Source organism: Dermochelys coriacea, chromosome 1 (assembly GCF_009764565.3).
Source record: "Dermochelys coriacea isolate rDerCor1 chromosome 1, rDerCor1.pri.v4, whole genome shotgun sequence".
Lineage (NCBI taxonomy): Eukaryota > Metazoa > Chordata > Testudines > Dermochelyidae > Dermochelys > Dermochelys coriacea.
The window spans coordinates 43,661,609-43,680,621 of NC_050068.2; the positions used below are offsets into that span (position 1 = coordinate 43,661,609).

General features: G+C 46.7%; 1 protein-coding gene across 2 annotated transcripts in view; it reads left to right on the forward strand.

Annotated features, from left to right (window-relative positions):
- The window catches only part of CDK8 (cyclin dependent kinase 8), a 190,174-nt gene continuing 171,161 nt past the window's right edge, over window positions 1-19,013 (forward strand). Inside the window, exon 1 of one of the 2 annotated variants that reach the window (XM_038383687.2) lies at window positions 1-544. In XM_038383687.2, coding sequence (XP_038239615.1) covers window positions 417-544 — 128 coding nt within the window. In that variant the 5' untranslated portion in view covers window positions 1-416. The remainder of the gene's footprint in view (window positions 545-19,013) is intronic. The other variant, XM_038383696.2, reaches the window with a different exon arrangement.

The following is a 19,013-nucleotide window of genomic DNA, read 5'->3' on the forward strand; positions in this document are numbered from 1 at the left end:
ATGCAACCCCCCTCCTCCGCCGCCCGCTGGCGCAATGCATGCCGGCCCCGGCGCTGGAGTGGGCGCTCTCAGCCGGCTAGATTCCACGTGGTGCGTTAGTCCCTGCTGCTGGGGAGGTGTCGCTGTGAGAGCGGCTTGCGACGCTTTTTCAACAGTGCGGTGAAGCGGGGCTGCCGTATTCCGGGTGAAATACCGGCTGTTGTGCCGTTGCCTGGCTGAGGCGGGGAGGGAGCGGCAGGAGACGGGGCGAGAGAGGGGAGGGAGCAGCCCTCGCGCCCGCCGGCTTCCCCCTGGATGGTCCGTATCGCTGGCGCGGGGCCTCCTCCTCCCTGGTCCCTGCGGTGTCCGGCGGCGCGGCGGGCTGTGAGGCGGCCGGAGGCGGCGGCGGCGGCGGGTCCCGGCGGCGGGCGCTGAAGATGGACTATGACTTCAAGGTGAAGCTGACCGGGGAGCGGGAGCGGGTGGAGGACCTGTTCGAGTACGAGGGCTGCAAGGTGGGGAGAGGCACCTACGGGCACGTCTACAAAGCCAAGCGGAAAGACGGGTGAGTGAGGAGGGGGCTCCCCGTGGGTCTGCCCCGGCCCCCTGGTGCGTGCCATCCCCGGGCCGTGCCTGCCACCCCCCGCCCGCCTCTTGCTGGCCGGCCTGCCTGCCTGCCTGCCTTCCTTCCCTGGAGCCTGCTGCCTCATTAACTCCCGGCCTTTTGCCCTGTGTCTGCGCCCTCTCCCGTCCCTGCTGCCCTGTTACCCCCCGCTCTGCCCCGTTCGTGCTGCCGTATTACCTCCCCGTCCCCGCCCTGCCCTGTTCCTGCTGCCTCGTTGACCCCCGCCGCATTATCTGTGCCCTGTCCCGTCCCGGCTGCCATATTATCCCCTGCTGCCACCTCCCCTGTGTCTGTGCCCTGCCCCGTCTCTGCTGCCGTATTACCCCTACCTCCGCCACTCTGTACGTGCGCTCTGCCCCATCTCTGCTGCTGCTGTATTGTTCCCAGCCACTTCCCGTGTGCCTGCAGCCTGCCCCCGTCCTTCCTGCCTCGTTGCCCCCCTTGTCTCTTATGCGTCTGTACCCTGCCTCTGTCACTCCTGCCTCATTGTCCCCTGTCACGTCCCCAGTGTCTGTGCCTTGTCCCTGTACTGGCTACCTCATTTCCCCCCCACGCATCACCTCCCCCTGGCTATGTCTGTGCCCTGCTTCATTGCTGCCGCCCCCCCCATGTATCTGTGTCCTGTCCCAGTCCCACGTTACCTTTCTGCTCCCAGTCAGCTCCCTGAGCTGTGCCCTTCCATACACTGCCCCACATCTTGCTCCTCTATACCCTTTCCTCCACTGCCTCTACCCAATGCTGCTTTACTGTCCCCCCTCATATTGTCTCCCACTCCCGTGACTGCCATATCCCAATGGCCTCTGTTTGTGTGCCCTATCTCTGCCTTGCACCCTTAATATTGTTTCCCCTCGCTCTCTGCCTCTGTGGCTCTATCTCTTTCCTTTAGCCTTAACCATCTCCTTGTTCTTTACTCTGTTTGTCTCCACCTGTCATTGTTGGGAACAGTCACAGATGAAAATACTTTCTCCTAACCTTAATGCTGGTGTCTCTTATTAGTACTAGCAGCTTTTGAGTGGAAAATTTTCTTTGGTTGAAAAATAATCCATATAACTTTACTTCTGGGTAAATGGCTGTATGTTAGAAAAGCCTGTCTGCCACCATCTCTTTTGCGAGATTGGATTTAATTTTCATGGTGGGTTTGTGTCTGATTTATTATTGCTAGTCACCATTTTGAGTGTTCTTGCTGGTTGCTCCTATGATTGAAATCTTAGTCCTTGAAGGGTTTTAAAGCATTTTTGAAGATGATCTATTTTTATGGCCAATTCATAGTACAGTTTTTGGGAGATGGAGGTACAGGAAAATGGAGTGATCTGTAAAAATTATTGAAAGAATACGTATGGCAAACTATAATTTAGATTTATTAATCCATAGCAAAGCATCACTTTTTCAATACCCCAGCAGTAGGAAGTGGGAAGCAGGAGATATGGGAAATGCAGAGCTCAGTATTCTCACTCGTCCCCTAAATTTTAGCAATGTTTGGGTTGTTCCCTTTATCTTAATTCCTGTCTCAGATTTTCTCATTCCCTCCCTCCACTCTCTTGGGATAACTTTATTAGTCTGTCACTGGTAATTTTCCCACGAATGTTATGATGGTACATTTTAACCATTTAAAGGGGCAATGTTTTTATGTTCAATAAACTAACTTATAAAAAACTTGCTCCCCAGTTACGGGTGAAAATTTATTGGGCTTGGTTTTATGTACTTGTACCTTATCTGAATGCTAATGTCATTATTACATAGAGAACTTTTATGTAAGGGAAACTTTTCACACTTTAATATTAAATTTTAAAGAGAATTTTAAGCATGCTTATAATGACCTTGGGATAATCATTACGGTAACTGTTTTGGAAACGATGCAAAATCTTGACAGTTGTAGTGGAAATATAGGTGAAAATTATTTAACTAAGTTTTAATGAAGCGCTGTTCCACTGTTTTGGATATGTATTGTTTAGCAAACATTTCTCAAGTTGGTGTGTGTGGTTTTTTTTTTTTTTTCATTGATATTTTAAAAAGGAATGCTAGTCTGTAGCCTCAAGAACAGAGCCTCAGGTATTGAAGGGTAATTGTAACTAGCTTCTGTGTTTACTTTGGAATTTTTTTTGTAGTCTTTAAGCATATTGGACCTCTGCAGTGATAGGAAATTTAAAATTTGATACTACTTGTGATACATATTTTAAAAGTAGTTTTTCAGCAGAATCATCAGTCAGTGACATTTAAGAGATTACTTTCTGGAGTTACTGCTGGCTGTATTATCGTTTGTCTAATTACATTTGTCCTGAAATATGACTCAGAATAAATGTGCATTTAAAAAAAAATAGTCTAGCTAATTTTTTGCAAACATGGTCATTAAAACAGGATTTTCTTCATGGCTGTTTATACTTGTATACGCTTTGAAATTCCCAGTCTTCGGAAGTAAAATATCAAGGTATTTGATGTATTGCTTTATATGTTTTTCTAGCTGCTTCTATTGCTGCTTTTTTCCTTTTTCCTCCCTTCTCCCTCCAAAAAAAAAAAAGCCTTTGAAGTAGCTCATTGATTTGTTTTAGTTGCCTATTACATGGTACAATTATAAATATTCAAACCAATATGTAATCAGTGTTCTACTTGAATGTGTGCTTAAAAAAAAAAATCCAACTCTTTTGCTGGGATTTGGGAGAGGCAGGGATTAATTTAAATATGAAACATGACTTTTTTTGTTGTATTAACTTAATAAAAGGAACATTGTTTTACAGACATAAATGTGCAATTGTAAGAATCTCAGTATTCTGGGCATTTTCTGAAACTAAGAAAACTAAATATTTGGGAACTGATTTTTTTTTTTAATATAGATGTTTAAGTTCCCTGCATGTGGATGCCCAATATTTTTGAGTAATTACATTATAAAAACAGCATGAAGACATTCAACAGAACTAAGTTTAATAAACCAACATATGCTACTCTACATTTGAAGGCTCTGGCTGGATTTTTTACATCAGTCTAGTAGTAGCAAAAATGATCTGTTAGGGCACCTTTCTTCTAAAATGCTATGACAGTTGCTTCACAAATCATTCTCACTGACAGCTTTCACAGTTACCTCTGAGGCGAAATATACCACTTTAAGCAGCAATATATCACAACCTTAGGAAAGGAATTATAAAATAAAAATCTAGTTGGATCTAGGTTCTGGATCAAGGGAATATTTTTAAGTAGGCAGAATGTAATAATCTTGGTGTCATAACCAAATGCTGAACTTCTGTACTCTCTGAAAAGTGTCAGGGCTCTCTAGTAACTTGATGAGGTCATGTTAGGTTTTATGCCACATCCCACAGATAGCTACTCTAACTGTGCTGTGCCCTCTGGCACAATCTGTGAGGACTTCTGTTCAGGACTGAGTCAGTCAAGAGATTATCATTTACTGAGTCACCGGCATCTAATTCCATGGAGGTTTCTTACATAAGTACTGACACAACCTGAACCTGCCTAGTTTGAGATCATCTGAATAACAGTCTATGGTGGTACGACCAGAGTTCCAGGTATTTTACAAATATGCCGTGGAATCCATTGCCTGCTGCAATATTGTACTTGGAACTTAAATTTTCATATTAAAAAATAAGTCTGCAGCCTTCATGACTGCCAGGAATCTTCTGAATATAAACCAAAACAGAGTTGTCTTCCTGAATTTTCAAAGAACTACAAACAGTTGCAAGGCAAGTGTGAACTGTCCCAACTATGTTTTTGTTAACTCTGAAATCCAATGATGGCAATTCAAATGTAAACATTAATTGTTTCTCTGCTCAGACATTAACAGAAATATCAAAATTGCATGTTCATTTGTAACTGTTTAAATTACACATATTGGGATGGTAGGCATGCGGGCATTTGAAGCGTGCTCCCCAATTTAGCAATCAAGGCACCAACATTTTAAACTGCATAAATTAGGTATAATCTGGTATGAAGTACATAGAACATTGATTATAGCTATTAGGCCATGATTTCTTGGTTTGTTAGGAAGCTATGCAGGCTCCTCCTTTTCCAAAAGTGTCCCCAGTTCCTAATAAACCTAAATCCCTCCTCCAAAGACCATCTCTTCCACACATTTAGAGACGGGCAGAACTGCAGGGTATGTGGCCCTGTGCGTGTAACTGGAAGCATTTCAGAGAGAAGTTAATCATGTTAGTTTCAATGTTGCCTACAGAGCTCTGAATAATACCAGTGACACTAACTAGAGTTTTGTAATTCCATTCTGCTGCTGCTTTTGAGAGGCCTAAGAAACAGCAGTAGTAGTACAGCTGTCTGTCTGCTGATGCAGGAGTGCTTCGATGCTACAGTGATGGAAGGCCATATAAATGGATGGATAGCATTGCATTAATTCATATTTGGAAAGTGGTTTTTGAAACCAAGGATTAGAATTTCTTAAACTTAATTTACAGGAGGAAGAAGCAGGGGAGAGGTACAGGCTTCTGTGCCTGCAAGGGCTGGGAGGGTGGGGCGAAAGGAGGACACTAAGGCCTAAGAATAGTAAACTATGCTTTATTGAAGGAAGGAAGAACTTGCGCTCCAATCTGCGTGGGGAGCCCCCACGACACACGGAGGGGCTGCAGGGGACTCTGGCCATTCAGGACAGCTGACCAGGCAGGACTCCACTGGGGTGGGGGGGAAGGAGTCCTCTGCGGCGCTGTATTTTCCATGCTTATCTTGGGGTACATGGGGGTCAACAGCTGGTTACATTCTTATATATATAATTATGCTTATTACATAAACTGACTCGTTTACAGGCAAAAATATGCTGAGCTATGCTACAATATCTTTTGGCAGGGACTATCGGACAAAGTTCATTGAAACTGCCTGCATCCTCCGCTTACATCCAGTCACATACTCAGTCCACCACTTAGCTCCTCGCCAATCTTCCGCAACCTTGCCCCTACTCTTCCCAGGGCTGAAATCACTGACCTAGGGGGGCTTAGTGGGTCTTGCACAGTGATCTTGTGGGGAGGATTCCCATTGGCCAGGGGATCTTGGAGTGGGCTTTGAATAGACAGAATGGCTGAATTCCCTGGCTGAGCCGCGTTTCCTTCTTAGAGCTGGGAGTGGGACAGGAATAATCAGGGGAAAGTTGGGGACTTTCCCAGGGCTGAAATCATTGACGGTGGGTGGGGGAAACAGCAGAGAAAGTCCCTTTTCAGGGAACTTCAGGAGTAGTGACACAGCTCTGGTGATCACAAGTTTCCCTTTGGCAGGGGGCTTAGGAGTTCCTACAGAAGGATTGAGTGTTGAAGGGTTCCCCTTCCCCAGATTCGCTAAGAGCTGGCAGCAACCTGGAGTGCAGGCTTTTCCACTTGTGCCAGCAGCTGGACCACCAAACTAGGATGGGATGGTGGATTTCCTGGGCCCTGTCCAGACATTAGGGGGCTGGCACAGCAAGCCCCCCTGTGGGGTCAATGCCTGAATTCCACCACCCTCTAGGCTGTATGTAGACACAGGACTGGTATAATGGTTAGTACCCCACAGAGTGTGGGTACTTCCAGCAGCTGAATATTGAAAATCAAACACCTTCAGATCCCCTCAGAGAGAATGTAGGGACATGGGTCAATGCGATTGGGACTGCTTTCCATGTATTTGGGGGAGGGAGGAGGGAGCATGGTGTAGTGAGTGCCACTGCACCTAACGGTCCCAGTCTTTCAGCAAGGCAAGCTTAACCATAAGTAGCTGCTCCAATCATAGTGTACCTTCTCCATACTAACAGAGTTAATAGGGCAATATATAGAAAGCTATGATGGACGGTAGGGCAGAGAGCAATAAGAAGGGCATAGAGTAAGTTGGATCTAGGTAGGTGAGTGTCACCTGTCTGAGGTGTGCAGATGTTGTCAAACAAATAATTGAAGAGAGGCTTGGCCTTATCAAAATATAGCAAATCAGTTTGCCAGGCTCATAATACATTTAGGGATATAGCATGGGTCCGTTTGAGTGAACTTAGATTGATGGCTCCACTGTGTATGGGAATGAAGTGGGACCAGGCTGAACGTGAAATAGTTAGAACCGATGATTTTGGATTGTCTGGTGTCCATCCTTTATACTGATAGTGGGTTATAAGTTCCACCTATAAAGCTAAAAGAAAAGGAGTACTTGTGGCACCTTGGAGACTAACAAATTTATTTGAGCATAAGCTTTTGTGCGCTACAGCTCACTTCATCTTAGTTAGTAACTATGATTAGGGCTGCAAGTCTGTCTATGGAGGTCACAGTTTCTGTGACCTCTGTGACTTCTGCAGTGGCCCGGGCAGCCCCTGGGCCAGCAGCAGCACTTTGGGTGTGTGGGAGGGGGCTCGGGGCTGGGGCAGACAATTAGAGTGTGGGGCGGGGCTTACCTTGGGGTTGGGGGCTCTTCGTCTCCAACTGATATGGCTCTGTAGCTTCTAGGCAGAGGGGCCAGGGGGCTCAGTTTGCTGCCTGCCCCTGAAGTTCCCTTTGGCTGCAGTTCCTGGCCAATTGGGAGCTGCGCAGCCGGCGCTTGTGGCGGGAGCAGTGTACGGAGCTCCCTTACCCCATCTGCCATCTAGGAGCTGCAGGGACATGCGGAACCAGGTAGGGAGCCCCTGGCAGTCCAGCCCCTCCCCCCAGCACCAGGAGGGGTACTGGGCCACCTCCCCCAGCACCCGCAGTGCCCCCAGATTGCCTGCCCACCCCAGAGCACCTGAAGTCCTCCGCCCAAGTTTTATTTAGGGGGGTATATAGTAAAAGTCATGGACAGGTCACGGGCCGTGAATTTTTGTTTACTGCACTTGACCTGTCTATGACTTTTACTAAAAATACCTGTGACTAAATGTAGCCTTAACTATGATGAGCCTTCATTGACAGCAAATGTTGGAACTTGCATTAGATACAAATATGGAGGGGGAGAGGGAATGTGATTGTGGGAAAAATTGGTGCCTCACAGAGCTCACATTTGCTGCAGTGTCCAGTGGAGGGTGATATCCTCTAAACAGGATTGGAGCTTGTTGGATGATCCCCATTTAGGCTCAGGATCAGTAGCAGAAGCATGGGAATGGCCTCCTCCACAAATGACCTCAAGAAAATATGGGTACTTCTGTCGGATTGCTCTCCCTTGTCATGGTATAGTGGAGAAGAGTGCTCACTAGGACTAAAGATATTAGAGGTAGACTTGATAGAATAATTCTTAACTTTGAAGTCCTTAAGACGGTTTATATCTCAGTCAGAGGTAACATTTTTGTTTTAAAGTTCAGGGATTTTCAGGATAGTGAATCTGTGAGCCTCTCTTTTGACCCTAAAGGGTACGTGTGGAATATTAGCTTCATATGAGGAAGCTAGTGAAAGATGGGAAGGACCAGCAATAACTCTCATTTTTCCTTAGTCCAGTTGTAGATTAGGAGTAAAGTATCATATTGGGTAGCTTTCTGGTTATTTTCGATATCCCATGGACTTCAATCTGCTGATTTTTTTGTTATGAAGATCAGATTATTTTAATAGGCCAATTACTTTGATAGGCAAAGCTCATGGATGCTCGTGATCATGCTCAGCCTTTAAAGGTTCAGCACCGTGTCAGAGTGGATAGTGGCATGCAGGTCAGGTTGACTCAAAAGATACAGGTATATTAGATGGTAGGTTAGGAATGCTAGCAAAAGAAAATGGAAAAGTGGAGCTCAAGCCTTACTATGCTGGCTTATCTGGAAGACTGAGTTAGATACAGAGATGGGTGTACTCTACTCTCCGCTAATATACTGGCAGGATTGTGGCAGTTGGCTGGGATATCTGAGAAGGCTACTTTGTGTGACAGGGTCGGGCCAGATGGCTATAGGAGAGTAATAGAAGGCAGATATAGATTCATAGATACTAAGGTCAGAAGGGACCATTCTGATCATCTAGTCCGACCTCCTGCACAACGCAGGCCACAGAAGCTCACCCACCCACTCCTACGAAAAACCTCACCTATGTTTGAGCTATTGAAGTCCTCAAATTGTGGTTTAAGACTTCAAGGAGCAGAGAATATTAGCCCCAGGCTCAGTAGGTCCCTTTTCCCTGGGTAAGGTAACAGGGAAGGTTCCAGAACAATCAGGAACCTTCTGGAGACAATTAAGACAGGCTGATTGGCTGCATATCTTCTAATCAAGAAGCTTTTAGAATCAATTAAGGCAAGCTAATCAGGGCACCTGGGTTTGAAAAGGAGCTTGCTTCAGTTTGTGGTGTGCGTGTGAGGAGCTGGGAGCAAGAGGCACTAGGAGCTGAGAGTGAGAACGCGGACTGTTGGAGGACTGAGGAGTACAAGCATTATTAGACACCAGGAGGAAGGTCCTATGGTGAGGATAAAGAAGGTGTTGGGAGGAGGCCATGGGGAAGTAGCCCAGGGAGTTGTAGCTGTCGCAGAGCTGTTCCAGGAGGCACTCTAGACAGCTGCATTCCACAGGGCCCTGGGCAGGAACCTGGAGTAGAGGGTGGGCCCAGGTTCCCCCCAAATCCTCCCAACTCCTGGTCAGACACAAGGGGAGTCGACCTGGACTGTGGTTCAGAAAAACGGCCAAGCTGAGGACTGCCATGAAGCTCCAAGGCGAGCAAATCCGCCAATAAGCGCAAGACCCACTAAGGTAGAGCAGGAACTTTGTCACATTTGCATGAAATACAAACTTGGCCGTCTTCAGTTTAACATACCTGTTGGTTTCCTTGGGATGGGTGTTTTGCACTTTGCCGTCAGCTGCTTCCTTGGGCATGGCTAGTTCTAATTCATTAACTGGTAGAGAAATTGTGGTATCACAGCCCTATTAAAGTTCCCCCTGCTGAACACTCAGTAAGCTGATGTGTTTGGGTTTCCACATGTTGAACTCATGTACTCCTCTTAAGCTTTCCTTGGCCTGGGTGGGCTCCAGCAATCTCTTTCTTTGCTGTCTCTGGCATGCTTTCTGGTCACAGACTTTCTGATACCCCTTCAGGAGAAGTGGGAACTTCTGGTCCAGCTGCCCTGGGACCCCACTAGTTAAGCACATCCTTTCCCAGAGCTCCAACCTGGTGGACGCTCTGGTTTACAATTTTCCTCTTCAGGGACATGTGATAGTTGAAGCACATAACACACAGGCATTGTAAAGGTTTAACAATTACTCTAATTATCACAAGAAATATATGGATCTAAGTAAAACACCTATACATCGTTTCCTGCCTCAGTGTCCTCACTACTGAGTGTTCTTTGGGATTTGGTCAGAGTCTCTAGAATTCCCTTCCTCTTACACAGGGCTTCTCCTCTGAATCATGGCATCTCTGTCTCCTAGAGCTAGCTTTCTTCTGCTTTTTCTGCAGTTTGATATAGATAGAGAGAAGATTCCCTAATATCAAACAGAATTCATAAGCTGTACATAGATAAATTCCCCAAGTCACAGATGGATTTATTAACTGTTGGATAGTTCTTGCATCAATGCACTAGGGTTTCTTTTGAAGGGAGGATTGGAAGCCATAGTCAGATCTGAAAGCCAATTTAGATGTACTGGGGGATAGCAGGTTTGGGCTTTCCACTAGAGCAAGCAGGCTGATTGGATCTGGATAATGAAAGATAGAATGGTCTGGGAGGTTTTTTTTTCCATCCTAATGGCAGTGACTATCTACAGGGATAAGGTCAGAACCAACAGAGGTGATTCTGAAGTTTAACCAGACAGTGGTCCATGTTGATACTTGTCCTTTTCTTTAAAGCACTCACTATAAGGTGGGCAGAATTTGAGACTTGGTGTTGGGAGCTAGCAAGGAGCCCATTCAGACACGGCTAGACTTCTGAAACCTTGGTTCTTGACTGTTTAACTTTACTCCCAGGGGCATTCTGTGGCAAAAAATTAAATTCTTCAAATTTTATTTGTCAAAGTAACACTACATAATCACGCCAGTTTCAATTATTTTGGTAATTTATTTCAAAATACGTGTCAGCAAGTATGTCTGTAACAATATGGGGGGATACACAAATTCCCCCAGGAGTAGAGTTAAAGAAACCCCTATGACAACCCAGTTCCTGTTTCTCTGCCCCCTTCGCATGTATTTGCTCGGGACGGCCAGACACCCAGTAACCCTCCCCCCCCACAGAGCACCTAAAAGGCCCCTTGAGCCAATACATCTGAACCGCCCTCCTCCTCAGAGCCCAGCTGCAGAGCCCCCACCCACCTTGCCCAGACACCTGTCCCCCTCTACTGCCCAGGGATCCAGAGGGAGAGAGAGCCTGATGCTTGGTCCCAGACTTGCACAGAGTTTCTTGCGCGTGCCACCCTCTCCTTCCCTCAGGGCATGCTGGGAACTGCAGCTGCCAGGAACCCTCTAGCTCCCTCTTCCTCCCCGCAACAGTGTCTTCTATGTGCAAGCTGGGCTCTGCTGAGTCCAGTGGCTCCTACTGGTTGGTAGCAGCACTGCAGCCCACTTCTGTGGGGGAAAGGAAATTCTGCATAGACAACGTTAATTTCTGCAAAATTCTGCATTGCACAGAATTCCCCCAGGAGTATTCTTTCTATGTGGTGCAAAGCAATTAGCACTATAAACATCCAGAGTCTGTTGTGGGGTGTTGAGGAATTTACTCTCCGTCAATTGGAGGTCAGGGGTGAATTCTCTCAGAATTTGACCTAGTTCTGTATTGGATACCACAATCTATGGTGTCATGGGTATGCTGTGGGCAGGCATCATATGCTATTTTGGGTCTTTTATTGAGCAGTTAGCTTTGCAGGAGGTTATACAGGGCCACTGGAACCCAATAGCAGGTTTTAGTTAGGCTCTAGGAACTGTCGTCTCAATCAGGGCTGTTTAAGAGGTTAGCAATGTAGGATTTAGATAAGGATTTTTGAAGTAAGGAATCTGCTGTGGAGGGGTGGGAAATGGGTAGAGGATGAAGCTTTGTCACTGAGTCTGAGTATCAAAAACAAAAATCACAATTAAGGTATGACAAAGTGAGTCCTAGTATTACAAAAGTGTGGGGAGGGTGGGATTTGCCCAGTAAATTTATCTATTTGCTTAGTGCAGAGGTCTGCTGGTGTGAGGCCACTCTTTCTTCATGGGGAAGAGAGTTACTTCTGAAAAAGACTTCAATTCGTGGTGATGTTGAAGAGCATGTATTGAGGTTCCTCTGGTGAATTTGGATCCCATTTATTCAGGACTGGAATGGCTACATCCACAGCAGAGCTTGGAAAAGGAGCTGTGATAAATGAAGGGAGGGGAGTAGCTCCCTTTTATGGATGGCCTGCCAGCCAGTAGCTATAAAATTCCTCTTAGTAGCTTTCTCTAATTGCTCTACCTGTAAAGGGTTAAAAAGTCTCACTGCTATGCATAGCTAAAAGGAAGTGAGTGGGCACCTGGCCAAACGAGCCAGTGGGAAGGCTAGAACTTCTAAAAATTGAAACAAGACTCCCCTTTTGTTTGTCTGTGGTGGTTCTACCGGAGGGAGGGGACAGGGCAGAGTAATGCTGTGAGAAGCTTGGGGCCAGGTATGAAAAATCCTCAGTATCATACCTAGAAACTACTCATTTAAACCCCATTTATGTAAGTAGATCAGGAAATGTCTAGGAAGATGCAATTAGGTTTATCTCTTTATGGCTCGTGGACTCCTGTGTGCTAACCCCAGGTGCTTTTGTTTTGCTTGTAACCTTTAAGATGGACCTCAAGAAAGCTATTCTTGATGCTTAATCCTTGTAGGGTTTTTTTTTTTTTTAAATCTAGCAAAGGCCTAAGTTCCCAGATGTACACCTCTACCCCAATATAACGCAGTCCTCAGGAGACAAAAAATCTCACTGCATTGTAGGTGAGACCATGTTATATCAAACTTGCTTTGGCCCCCCCGTTGCTTGTTCCCTGACTGCCCCCTCCAGAGACCCCAGGACCCCACCTTCTACCCAATCCCCTGCTCTCTGACCCCTGACTGCTCCAACGCCTATCCACACCCATTGCCCCAACTGGCACTCACCGGCAGTGGCGGGAAGTGGAGCAATGCGGCCCCAGCCCGCTCCACTCTGCCAGCTCACAGCCACAGCGCTCCGCTTCCTGCCGCTGGTGAGTGTGGGGAGATTAGGGAAAGGATGCCCTTCCCAAAGCCCCCTCCCCCAAGCGACGGGGCTGGGGCGAGGGAAGCGGAGCGGGCTGCTCACAGCCCCCCACTAATCCCCTGGGCCACTCTGGGACTGTGGGGCCCCCAACAGTGCCATCCCAGAGCTCCTGCCTCCCAGACCTTGGGGGGCAGTGAGGAGTCCCTGATTGCTCCCGAGACCCTTTGCCCCTTATCCAACCCCTCAGGCCCGGCCCGGCACCCTTAACACGCTGCTCAGAGCAGCGTGTCGGAGCTTTACTGCATTGTATGCAAACTCGTGTTATATCGGGTCATGTTATATCAGGGTAGAGGTGTATTTTCTTTTTTTTATTAATAACGTTTACCTTTTTTAAGAACAGAATTGGATTTGTGTGTCTTAAGAGGTTTATGCACATATTGTTTAATTAGCTGGTGGCAACAGCTGATTTCCTTTTTCCCCTTTCTCAGCTCTTCCCTGGCAGGAGGGTGAAAGGGCTTGGGAATTCCCTCCTGTAGGGTACCCTCAAGTGTGCCTTCCGGGGCTCTCAAAGGGGTCTGCATTTGGGTGGTGGCAGCATCTACTAATCCAAAGTCAGAAAGAAGCTGTAGCCTTGGGAGTTTAATACAAGCCTGAAGTGGCAAGTAATAGTTTTTAGAGTCTTTGCAGGCCCCCACCTTCGGCACTTGAAATGCCAGAGTGGGGAAACAGCCTTGACAGGAGCCAATTGGATTCTATCAGTAGTGGCATCTGAATGCATACAAGGGAAGCCACTGTTTGGGATGATGATTCAGGGGTAGAAGTGTGGTAAGCTTTTCCTGTTTGTGCCTCCATTCAGGTTCAAGAGGATGGGATTCAGGAGTTGGCATCTGAATGTACGGGCATAGTGTTGTGTATTTGGCTCAGTCAGTTAGCCACTTACCCCGGGATGTTCACAGCTAGGCCTTAGTGGGTGAGGTAGCTCTAAATTGGCATGGATGGAGGGACACGCTTTGGGGGAGGAGGATTAGTGGCTGCCCTTTCATGTTTGGCAAGGGAGGGATCACATGAACGGATCACTGTGCCCATGGGGGAAAACTATTTGGGGATTTAGTAAAAGGGTGGAGTAAAGGACTAGGTCAAAGATTAGAGGAAGAAACAGGTCCTCCTTTTGTGGGGCGGGGGTAACTGTAACCTGAGTAATTCAGGGAAGAGGTGGTACACTTCTCTGACAGGGGAGTGGATATGACTTCTAACCATTATTAGGGAAGAAAGAATTAATCTGGGAATCTGGCAGGGTGAGGAGAAGCAGCCAAGCAAATTGTTGGCACCACTTGATGGCAGGTGCCCAGTGCAGGTAATTGTTCAATAGGGGGTTCGGTTCCCAGATAAGTGGAGAAAGCATTGGGAAAAGACATGTTCTGAAGACGGTGGAGAGTAGCATTGGAATGCCTAATGTCTGGTACAGTGAGGAGACAATGCCCTCTTCCCCACCTCCTTTACCTAATAGGAGGGGAGGGTGGTGGGGTCCCAGCAGTAGTGCTAGTAGCAGGTGGAATGGAGGCTGGGGGATGGGTGGTCGGGGCTGAGGCAGCCCTCTACCAGTTGAAATGGATTATATAGGAAAGATCACCTGCAATAGACAAGTTTCAGAGTAGCAGCCGTGTTAGTTTGTATTCGCAAAAAGAAAAGGAGTACTTGTGGCACCTTAGAGACTAACAAATTTATTAGAGCATAAGCTTTCGTGAGCTACCTTAGAGACTAACAAATTTATTTGAGCCTAAGCTCACAAAAGCTTATGCTCTAATAAATTTGTTAGTCTCTAAGGTGCCACAAGTACTCCTTTTCTTTTTGCAATGGACAAGTTATTGCTGGCTATTTCCCACGTGTTAGAGTTGTGGCCTAGTTAAAACACATTCCTGGCGCTTTGTCTGTCTTCCTGCAGTGCAATAACTGTTTTGTGAAATTGGTATTTAGTGATATTCCTACAAAAAATATATCCAGTCTAGCATAGGTAAAGAGAATAGATGATTTCTAAAGCTCAGCATAAAAGTGAAAATGTTGTTTTAATAATTTATGGAATACATAATTTGCTGCTGATGTATAGAGTGCTCAAGATGAGAGAGTTGCCGAGTAAAATTATTCTAGAGATTTGAAATTGCAGCTCTGTGGTCGGAAGTTGTTGCTCAAAAGAACTATCAGGCTGAAGGCTTCTACCCACACACCTGTCTTCTGAACAATCTCATAAATTGTTGGCCATCTGCCCAAATTAATTGAAAGGTAGAAATAAAACTTGTCATTCTAGAGCACGTTAGCTAGAACTTGGTATACAGTGGCTAAGGGAGGAAGTTACTTTTCTGCAGTTTACATGTTGCAAATATAATGTGCTATATTGCACAACACTCCCAATCTAACTCAGTTTTAAAAGTGAACTTCTTATGGTAGTTTTAGCAGACTTATTTGGAAACTAATAAAATTAAAGCCACAGTTAGTCCTGTTTTGTTCTTGTATTTTATAGATATCTAATTTTGCCTGTACTGACTTGTCTTTATATACACAGCCACTAATAAAATGACCAAATGCTACCTCCTTTGCCAATTCAATTTGCAGTTTTAGAATGGCTCTGGATAAAACACTCCAGGAACTGCAGTGTCCTCTTCATGACTCGGCCTAGGTCACTCAGCGTTCCCTCCCTTCTGGGATTTATCAAAAACTTTCCTTCAGCAGTCCCATTTACTGCCTCAGGTGCCACTCCTTCAGTGGCTGGTAGGGGAATCCAGTCCCGCCCTCTACTCTGGGTTCCAGTCCATGGACCCTCAACCCAGCAATTCTGGGTTTGCTCTTCCAGCCCTCACTGCTCCTTCCCTGGACTGCTTCCTACTCTTCTGGTACCCCTCCCACCCCAGAGTACCAGCTCTAAACCCTCTTCCCAGGGAGCGACTGCTGCCCCAGTCTGTTGCCAGCTTCCTGGCTTTACAGGCCCTGCCTTTTCCTTCCCAGCTGAGCCTACTCGCAATCAAGTCTTGCTCCCTGGCTCTTCCTCCAGTTGCAGCCTGTAAAGTTAATAGGTATACTTGGCCACCTTAACCCCTTCCAGCCCTGTGTGGAATGGACACCCCATCACACAGGCGTACTAGGAATATTCAGAGGTGATGTGTAATATTTAGTGCACAGGCTTATTCCGAGTCAGCAATCTCCATCATATTGCGTCTTAAGCAGCCTGGTCACCAAGACTGGTCACCAAGTGGTAGTATAGCAAAACTACATTGCTTCTCAACTCTGGTACCCAAGCAAAAAATGTTAAGCCAGATTTAAGGCTGCTAATATCAGTTATTGAAAGGGTAAAATCCTTAAGAGAACATAGTAACTATCAAACAACAAATGATAGACTAAGTATTCAAAGCTAAATTTGAAAAAAAAACACATGCATCCATTGAAGAATGTGGAAATGCATAGTTAAGGTCACCCAAACAAATGTAATCTCTCTTCCAAAAACATTCCACCCTGTCTACCCTTCACACCTCATGTGCAAAACAGTGATATTAGAATAAAGTAGTGATAAGAACAAGTTAACTTCGAGCTTGTCTACACTGGCAATTTACAGTCCTGCAACTTTTTTCTCGTTCAAAAAACACTCTCAGGAGCGCAGCAAGTTTCAGTGCTGTAAAGTGCCAGTGTAGACAGTGCACCAGCACTGGTAGCTACGCCCCTCGTGGAGGTGGAATTTTTAGAGTTCTGGGAGAGCTCTCTCCTAGCACTGTGCCGCGACCACACAAGCCACGTTAGCGTTGCCAGTGTTCACTAGCTCCTTAGTGAAGTTTGTACTTGGCTCTAATTCTGACTTTACAAACAACTGTGATACATAAGAAGATACAGAATATGATAGTGAGGTAAAAGTTTAGAAGTTGTCTTAGGGTATGTCTACACTACAATATTAGTCGAATTTATAGAAGTCGATTTTTATAGAAGCAATTTTATATAGTTGATTGTGTGTCTCCACTAAGCACATTAAGTCGGTGGAGTGCATCCACTGTACTGTGTCTAGCATCGACTTTCGGAGTGGTGCACTGTGGGTAGCTATCCCACAGTTACTGCAGTCTCTGATACCCACTGGAATTCTGGGTTCAGCTCCCAATGCCTGATGGGGCAAAAACATTGTCACGGGTGGTTTTGGGTACATGTAGTCAGTTGCCCCCCCTCTGTCTGCCATTGCTTTCACAATCATTTCGCGCCTTTTTTCTGTGTGGACGCCATACTGCTTTCAGCAGACGGTGCAGTAGGACTGCTAACCCTCATCATCCACTGCTTCCACTGCAACTCTGCTCTGCTGCTATTGTCTCAATAGTGAATTTCTCCATGTTGTCTGCCATGGGCTCCTGGGCCCATGTGTTCTTCCTTGGGAAACGTTTGTGGTCTAACTGTTGTCCTCCACAGCTTCCGCTGCAGCTCTGGTCTCATGAATCCACCTTGCAGGTCCTCTTGTCGTTCTCTATAAATATCTATTCTCCTGGCATCTGTCGTCAGCCACTGCTTTTGCTGCAACTCTGCTCTCCTGCAGACACCATACCACGGCAAGCATGGAGCCCGCTCAGATCACCATGGCAGTTATGAGCATTGTAAACACCTCACGCATTATCCTGCAGTATGTGCAGAACCAGAAACTGCAAAATCAGATGAGGAGGTGATGGCAACGCAGTGATGAGGACATCTCTCAAAATACGGGCCCCGGCAATTTGGACATCCTGGTGCCAATGGGGCAGGCTCTTGCCATGGAATGCCGATTCTGGGCCCAGGAAACAAGCACAGACAGGTGGGACTGCATAATGTTGCAGGTCTGGGATGATTCCCAGTGGCTGCAAAACTTTAGCATGCGTAAGGGCACTTTCATAGAACTATGTGACTTACTTTCCCCTACCTTGAAGCACAAGAATACTGAGATGAGAGCAGTCCTCACAGTTCACAAGCGAGTGGTGATAACCCCCTGGAAGCTTGCAATGTCAGCTACCGGTCAGTCGGGAATCAATTTGGAGTGGGCAAATGTACTGTGGGGGCTGCTGTGATCCAAGTAGCCAACACAATCACTGAGCTGCTGTCACTGAGGGTAGTGACTCTGGGAAATGTGCAGGTCATAGTGGATGGCTTTGCTGCAGTGGGATTCCCTAACTGTGGTGGGACGATAGACGGGATGCATATCCCTATCTTGGTACTGGACCACCTTGGCAGCCAGTACATAAACCGCAAGGGGTACTTTTCAATGGTTCTGCAAGCACTGGTGATCACAAGGGACGTTTCACTGACATCAAAGTGGGATGGCCAGGAAAGATACATGATGCTCGCATCTTCAGGAACTCTGGTCTGTTTGAACAGCTGCAGGAAGGGACTTCCTTCCCAGACCAGAAAATAACCGTTGAGGATGTTGAAATGCCTATAGTTATCCTTGGGGTCCCAGCCTAGACCTTAATGCCATGGCTCATGAAGCTATACACAGACAGCCTGGACAGTAGTAAGGAGCAGTTGAACTATCAGTTGAGCAAGTGCAGATTGGTGGTAGAATGTGCATTTGGATGTTTGAAAGTGCGCTGGCGCAGTTTACTGACTCAGACTTCAGCGAAACCAATATTCCCATTGTTGTTGCTGCTTGCTGTGTGCTCCACAATATCTGTAAGAGTAAGTGGGAGACGTTTATGGCGGGGTGGGAGGTTGAGGCAAATCACTTGGCCACTGATTATGAGCAACCAGACACCAGGGCGATTAGAAGAGCACAGCAGGGCGCAGTGCGCATCAGAGAAGTTTTGAAAACCATTTTCATGACTGGTCAGGCTACGGTGTAAGAGTTCTGTTTGTTTATCCTTGATGAAGACCCGCCCCCTTGATTCACTCTTACTCCCCTGGAAGCCAACCGACCTCCCGCCTTCAATCACTGCTTGCAGAGGCAATGAAGTCATTGTTGTTTCAAAATCATGCATTCTTTATTAATTCATCACACAAATACGGGGATAACTGCCAAGGTAGCCCGGGAAGGGTGGGGGAAGAGGGAAGCACCAGGTGGGGTGATGGATGGGGGAGGAGGGAAGGACAAGGTCACACTGCACTTCAAAACTTACTGAATGCCAGCCTTCTGTTGCTTGGGCAGTCCTTTGGGGTGGAGTGGTTGGGTGCCCAGAGGGCCCCCCACCCCCTGCGTTCTTGGGCATCTGAGTGAGGAAGCTATGGAACTTGGGGAGGAGGGCGGGCGGTTACACGGGCTGCAGCAGTGGTTTGTGCTTCTGCTGCCTTTCTTGCAACTCCACCAGACGCCGGAGCATATCAGTTTGATCCTCCAGTAGCCTCAGCATTGCATCCTGCCTCCTCTCATCACGCTGCCGCCACCTCTCCTCTTGCTTGTCCCTCCTGTCCTCGCATTCGTTTCCTGCTTTCCTGGATTCTGCC